Source organism: Saccostrea cucullata, unplaced genomic scaffold (assembly GCF_032062105.1).
Source record: "Saccostrea cucullata isolate Sc308-1 unplaced genomic scaffold, CSIRO_AGI_Scuc_v1 ctg18302, whole genome shotgun sequence".
In the NCBI taxonomy this organism is placed as follows: domain Eukaryota; kingdom Metazoa; phylum Mollusca; class Bivalvia; order Ostreida; family Ostreidae; genus Saccostrea; species Saccostrea cuccullata.
Genome location: NW_026921712.1, coordinates 1 through 7657, shown reverse-complemented (window position 1 = coordinate 7657; position 7657 = coordinate 1). Strand labels below are relative to the sequence as shown.

The 7657-nt window shown below is 30.7% G+C and overlaps 1 protein-coding gene across 3 annotated transcripts; it reads right to left on the bottom strand.

Annotated features, from left to right (window-relative positions):
• Positions 1-275: 275 nt before the first annotated feature.
• LOC134260626 (uncharacterized) lies at positions 276-3146 on the bottom strand. Of its 3 annotated transcripts, none has more exons than XM_062743181.1 (5): positions 2872-3146; positions 2466-2562; positions 2006-2111; positions 1555-1708; positions 276-1265 (listed from the first exon to the last, which is right to left on the bottom strand). In XM_062743181.1, the coding sequence occupies exons 2-5, from the start codon at positions 2515-2517 to the stop codon at positions 1092-1094; spliced, it is 486 nt and encodes a 161-aa protein (XP_062599165.1). In that variant the 5' UTR covers positions 2518-2562; positions 2872-3146; the 3' UTR covers positions 276-1091. The 3 variants fall into 3 exon arrangements, with proteins under 3 accessions (XP_062599165.1, XP_062599163.1, XP_062599164.1); XM_062743179.1 differs by lacking the exon at positions 2872-3146 and adding an exon at positions 2639-2763; XM_062743180.1 differs by lacking the exon at positions 2872-3146 and adding an exon at positions 2644-2721.
• Between the last annotated feature and the right edge of the window lie 4511 nt (positions 3147-7657).

Genomic DNA, 7657 nt, shown 5'->3' with positions numbered 1-7657 from the left:
CCTTATTTGATTTAAATTATTTCTATAATGCAAAATATAAATGTACACAATAGAGAACAGGAGTACGACTATATAAACAAACGGACACTTTTCACCAGAAAAGCTTAATTGGCATTCACTACGGTAGATGTAAAATGGTTCAGCCTCCTTTGCAATCAAGTAAATGCAACAGATTTGTTTACTGCATCAATCCATTTTTGATCATAATCATCAAACTGAATTATACATGTAGTGTTTCTAGTCTTATTTCTTCCTGTTGTTGCATTCATCAAGGAAACATTTGAAGTTTTATTTTTGTGAGAACTATATATATTATTCTATGTTTCCCCTAACCCTGGCATTCAAAAAATAAAAACACAAGTGGTACTTGTGTCAAAATGAAAACAAAATGAAGAAACAAAAATGTTCGATCTGAATAAAAAATACAAAAAGTGCAATCATGTGAAAATGATAGAATACATAATCCCCTGGCAATTCCAGAAGTGAGATCAGACGACTTATGTCTTAATATAACGTCAATAATATTTAATCAAACTTCCATTTTTTTAAATGGCACATCATTCACAGTTGTATTTTGAAAAATTTTCGAACGTGATAACAATCAGTATATCAAAATCAATTGAATATTCTACATCAACGAGTATGAACCATTTCTTAACTACAATAAGTTAAATAATATTGTATAATTTCTCAATATCGACCATTGAGTTCCTGTTAGTACACTTATTTCTTTAAAAGTATGTTAATGAATTTTTCATTCAATGAAAGTTACGTCACAAAACTTCTCCAAAGCAATGAATGAGTTAAAGGATTTCCACAATATTGATCGGTGACTTCCTGTTAGTACACTAATTTCCTTTAAAAATATGATTTTTTATTCAATGCAAATTACGTCAAAAATGTTCTCTAAAGCAATGAATAAATATAAAACGATTATATATGGTTGTCAAGAGATAATCATAACCAAAACATAAATTGATTGTGATCCACAGAAAAAAAAACTGGTTGTGAGTGATTTAAAGTGTCAAATGATTGAACATATAAGAAATCTTGATGGATGAATCGATGAAATGGAGCAGTTGGTTATAGTTTTACTGCATTGCTACATACATAGCTGTATCACCGGGTCTGTGAGGCAGATTAGATTGTTTAGAGTTTGTTCGACGAACACTTTTTTTTGGTTGAGTCATCTTGATGTAGTCATCTACCATATCATCATCAGACCCCTTTGACTTTGTGTCCACTGATTTTCCATGTCTCTGATTCTAAAGATGCAAATTTATTTTTCATTATCTTCAAACATAAAGAATTTTAATTATCCCATTTAGCATTAATTAACTAGAGATGATATCAATAAGCAACATTGATATTTAAAATTTCCAATTACATTAACGACAGGGAATTAGTAATGACATAAACTTATGATTTCTGCTTCAAAAACAGTGTAGAGCAATCTGTATCAAAACGTATTTAAAACAAATCCCTATCTTTAAGCTTAAAAAATCGTATTTTATTTTAGTGTAACATGTTTACACAGAACCAGATTTATTATACCTCGTAAAAATGTGAACTGGAGGAAGTGTCTGTGACGTCGTGGATATAAAAATTAGAAGTTGCATTAAATTCTGTAGGTTTTCTAGACAATTCTTGGTCATCATTAAAATTAAAGGTCCCTTTAGATGATCCTGAATTTTCTGCTGTAGAATTCCTGGTAAGAAAATTTTCATAAGAAGATCACTCCACTAGAAGTTCCAGAGAAAAGCTGAGTGTTATTTATAATCTTCATTTCTCCTGACAAATCTAGTGATATTTATAAGAATACAAAGAAACGAGATATTTTGTTTCTAATAATCAAACATCTATTTGTTCCTTGAAAAACATTAGGATTATTCATAAAATTATTATGTCGTTATTGGCTTTCAACTCAGCATTGTAAATAAACATAAAGTACACTTTCAAAGTTAATGGTAAATATTTGTTCACAAAAATGACTTTCAAAGCATACTTTGGTGTCCTCTTGTGCCATTTGAAACAAACAAAACCCATGATAAGCATTCCAATCAGTAGACCACAGCCCCCAGATCCTGAGAGAACTAGCCAGAAGGTATGATTTTAAAGAAAGTCATTGTATGAATCATCATGAACTCTAATGTATTTAAAAAGTTCAACAATTCATGTTGAATTGAAACACGTCAATCAAATAATTATAATGCATTTATGTAGGAAATTCATTTTTCTTTTTATATAGAAATAATATATTAGGTTCAAATAACCCATGAGTACTTCATTGATATGGAGTTGAATCACATAATAAGTTGCAGTTTTGTTATGTATTTTCTAAAGGCTTTATACCAGTATGTAAACCGTTTAGAATGTTTCTCTATTTCATCACTTATCTATCTATAAAATGTACCGTATTGTAATACAAAGAAATTTTGATAGTTATTAATGTTTGAATTTAATACCATGACAAATATGCTCTTGAATCCATTCCTGTGTATTGTTGGCCATTTTCATTCATGGAACAGAAGATACATGGCTCATCCATAAAAATTACTTTCGCTGAAAAGTAATAATATTATATACAAACTAAGTATTTTGAGTCTGATTTAGGAAAACTATATGTATAAGTTCTTACCAGACCTCACTTAATTCATATCTTTCTGTTGACACAAAACATAAAACGTCTAAAAATTATTTACAGATACATGTTTTTAGATTGAATTTTATTTCCTACAATAAATCGATTTCAATTTCTTCCTCAATCTTTATTCTAAACATATTTAGTATCGGAAATACTAAACTCTTGATTTTAATAAATATTTAATGCACTTGATTATATACAGACGTAACTTATTATAAAAACATTACCTTATTTAATAAAACAACTGCATGAACAACAAACATAGCAGCAGGGCAAATTGAAACAAAAACTGCACTAACGGAGCCGTTCCATATCTGTATTGTAAACAGTTAGGTAACTCTGTCATGATAATAAAATGTTCAGATTTAAAATTTGAAAACTCTGTAATGATGGATGCCATACTCACTTTGTTCATTTAAAGGATAATTTTTACTGAGTGAAAAAACATCCGCTAAAAAGAGTTACAAAAACATACCTTACCTTGCTTATATACAATTGTCATGTAATTATTCATTTTCAAATATCTAGATCAATGACCTACATGCTTTTTATGTAGTGTTTCATAAGGTTTTAACACTAGGAATATTTTTTGTAATCTCAATATCATGAGTAACGAATCGTATTTGCTAACGAAATTGATAGTGCTGAAAACTGGTGCTAAAACGTAAGATATCGAATAAAAGGTTGTAAATATTCCAGTTCAAATGATTTCGGTTGTTTTTCTATTTTACCATTTTTTAATTATTATTTTAAACGTGTCAAATTAACGAGCTAAACAAGAACAACATATAAACAGCATGTGGGTGTTGATGCCTCGGTTTATATTGTTGATTCTTTTTGCAATCATAAAATGCAGTAAATAAATACCATTTATCTCATTTTTGTGAAACGAAAAGTTTCCCACGTCCATGGCTCCTTAATAAAGGAGTCATTCAAAAAAAACAAAAAAACAAAAAAAAAAAAAAAAAAAAAAAAAACAAGATTTTTTAAACATAAATATTCCGTCCATAAAACTCTTGATTTATCGACATTTAATCTGCTTTTTAATTGACATTTCCTCAATTTATGACTGAGCTGAAAGCGGAAATCATATATTTCAACCAGTAACATAGTAAATAAAGCAAATAAGCTTAACCACTAATGTTATGAAATATATAGAGATAACAAACAGCGTTTAAGGGGGCCGACTAGTGTTTTATTGCGTGAAAACTACAAAAGCGAAACTCTTTATTTGTAAACTATATATAACTTACATTGTCTCAAGTGCATATGCCAAGTTTGGGAAAATTTACGTTCAAGTATTTATAAGGGACCTTCTCAAAATACAGGTACATTTATATGATAGGATTATATAGGAAAGTGCCATTTTTGGCACTTTTCAGCAAATGATACAACTACTACAATAGACTTTTTGCTCAAATTATAATATATGATGAGTAACACTGCATTGTACATTATATGTAAGAAACAACAAACTCTACCGTCTTTTTTCCAGAGGGGACATCTCAAAATACCAAAAATTAACGAATTTTCTTTTTATAGTGTACTAAAATATGAAGCATACTAAAGATTTATACAAAAATAATGAAAATAGAGGGAAGATTCTCAAATTTCTATGTTTTAAATTTCAGCACCATATATATATTACTTTTTCTTTATAGCATTTTTATTACCCCTTCTTTAAGAGCCTCACGTTATCATAACTCGAAAACACAATCTTACAATCACTTGAAAAATCTTTTTAAAAATCAGATATATGAAATTGTAATTAAATTTTTCAACCAATAATTTCTTAATTTTATCATTTTTCTTTAATTAAGTGCAAAAATTGCTTATAAACTGTAAATAAGCTTCATTTTACTATGATGCGCAAAATATCGCGCAGTGGAAACTACAGTCGGTCCCCTTAAGCTTAAAAGTCCATTAAACAATACAAATCAGCAGAAAAAGCTCGGACCTATCAAAAATTAGAGGAGGGACCAGGGGACATAGAAGAGTGAACGTTCCCCACCGAGCGCTCAAAACCGTCGTATGCTCCTTGTATGATCGGAGGAAAACTGAAAAATCTGTCGACAAATCAGTTTATGAAAAATGACTTATTAAGCAGTATGAAAAAGGTCAGTCAGTATTTGTCTTTATGATACATTGTATCTGCTGAGGTCATTGTACTGACTATAAAACTTATGAAATAATGACTTTAAACGAGACTGTTGATTTTCTTGTTAATTTAGATTGTATGCAGGTGAAAGGATATATCGCTGTATAAGTAGGGGAGGTTGGCTATTGAAAGGATAAGGTCACCACGTTCACAATAAAGTTTTGTCGGTAGATTACCAAATGTTACAATATGAGACAGAGGAGTCTAACGTGGTATCTTTTATTTCAAGGTCAGTGGGAAAATCGTATCGACGTATGAATGGAAATAAACATTGAAAATTAACATAACGTCGTCTATATATCTAAATATTAATTTGGAGGACTGGTAATATAATTGTATTCTTATTTTAGGGCATGAAATTTTGAACAAATTTTGTTTTATTTAAAACAAAAAGGTCTGCAAATAACGGGTAGAGGTGGTACCCATTGGAACTCAAGCATTTTTAAAATATCAACTTCAGAGTACTTGACGTGTATAAAATCAGAATTTTTTGAATAGAATATATTGCAAGTGACCAATGACAAGGTAAGTAAATACTTTTCACAAGTTCAATTTTTATTGACCAGTCAGCTGTTTATGACGTAAAGATGGTAGAATTTTTAATGAATAGTGAGGTTATGCTGTATAAAAAGTTGAAATGTCTAATGATTCTTGTGATTTTTTTTCAATCTTTGCTTAACCCCACTTTCTGAATATATTGTTGCACAGTAAGCGTGAAGCTAGTGCCGGTTTAAGTGTGGTTTACAGAAGGTGACTTAGTAGAATTTTACTTGAACCTGAGGATCAGTATCTTTGTAGGTTGACAAAAACTTGATTTGGACTTTAACTCACTTTTTTATATTTTATAGTCTGAAGAACATGCAAATTCATGTACATGTAAAATGCAAGCAAGTAGGAACTTGAATGATAACGAATTCACATAATCAACGATAGGGTACATGTAACTTCTCTTTGGCGGTAGTGTTGGATTTCTCTTGAATTCGGTCCTTAAGTTTCTCTTTCTGTTAAAAGTATAGCAAATCTAAATTTCGCTTTTTCGTTTTAAAAGGGAATATTTTAATTTATGGTTTGATTGATTCTAACTGAATAGCAAGAGGGGGGTTGCACTTTCTTATACTTATATCAGTCCATGCAAAGGTTCTGATAAACGATTGTGACTTCCTTTGGACTATCTTTTTAAGCGCACAAATACTTATGGTTTTTTATGGATACCAAAAAAGTGTTTTCTATCAAAAAATAGTAATCGATTTGTAACTGAATTTGCCATAAACACTTCTTAAATATAAAAATTTAAGGCCTTTAATCTCGCCTACTACGATGATGTCATGGACTATAGCTAGTTTGACACGTAGCTTCATTGTATTTGAACCTTATACAGCTTCTCTTGTAGCAAGTTCTATGAAAAATTAAACAAGAATTATCCGACCAAAATGGAAACATTTTCTAGAATTATTGATCAGTCCTTTAAACTTAATAAATTGAAGATATGTAGATCTCATGAAAAGCTGCAGAAAGAAACACTTATACACAATAACGTACTAGAATAACGGGCACAGACCATGAAAATATCATTAATTCAACGAAATCCTCACCAAATATCTCAAAATGCATGAATACATGTACTCTTTAAACATGTGTGTTATCAACTAAGAATATTAGATTCTACTTTTACTCTGAAACGAAACTCCTTTTAGCTAGAGTTATAACACAACAGAAAGTTTAAATTCTGTATGGAGGTCACATTCGCGTGATATCTACAATATTTTTCATAAACATGGTGACTTTAACTTTTTAATCGCCAATTCACCTTACTTATGCAGTAATATACCTTTGTCACCTGCATACTGTTTATCCAGTTCACACTTGTTTATACACGCATCTCTCATTCATTCGTACGGAAGAGCATGTTCTATGTATGTATAATTTCTAAAACGAAGTAGGTTATTGAATAAAAGGTCAAATTATTGAGCAAGAATATCAACCGTCACGTTTACAGTTATCATTTCGTAAGTTTAATGGTCAATACAATACTTTGTCGGCAAAAGCAATTTATCATTATGTCAGATGCTGACAAACTTTTTTCATATTGACTGTTAGGCCATCATTAACACACTGAGTCATGTCAAAGGATTTTTCCTTTTTTATTTTCCTGAACATGACAAGGAGCACAGGGGGGTGTGACCGGTTGGTACAGGGTGTTAGTCTTCTATTTCACCTGATGTTTGGGATGACCGTATCTGCTCCGCTCAAATTTTGTAAAGTTTATAGGCTCGAATACTGTTCGTCATCTCCATATAAGATCAGTTGCCGTGGAGGAATTAGCATCCTCTACCCCACCGACCACAACCATTAGCTAGGTTTAGGACCTCCATAGAAAAAATGCCTTAAAATTATTGTGAGAAAATGAATATAGGGTTAGTAAATATAATCTTAAACAGCAAACGTTCTGATTATGCAAACGTTCTGATTATAAATGACTTACTTTTACTTGAGACGAGATCATTCACCGTAAAAGTGCTTGGAACAGCTTCCACATTCTGGGGGATTATATTGAGTTAGCCGTCTTTCGATAAACTTTCTTGATTGACATGATATGCAATAAAATAATGTTGAATTATGGGGAAAGTATCGTATAAGTAGAATTTTAGCGAGGATTTAATTTTGGCATTTTTAGCGAGGGTGCGAGATCGCTAAAATTGAATAACGCATTGCATTTTATTTGTAAAAGGTATTTACCAGCATTTTAAAATCGCTAAAATTACATCTCGCTAAAAATAAAATACCAGTTATTAAGGACAAATCGCCAAATTTGCCTCTCGCTAAAATTTCCCCTTATACGGTAATAAGGGACAAAA

Coding starts and splice junctions, on each gene's coding strand:
- LOC134260626 (XM_062743181.1), bottom strand. CDS start 2,517: ATGAAAATGGCCAACAATACACAGGAATGGATTCAAGAGCATATTTGT. Junction 1,709..2,005: donor TGGCACAAGAGGACACCAAA/GTATGCTTTGAA, acceptor TTTTCTTACCAG/GAATTCTACAGCAGAAAATT. Junction 1,266..1,554: donor CCAGTTCACATTTTTACGAG/GTATAATAAATC, acceptor TTGCATCTTTAG/AATCAGAGACATGGAAAATC.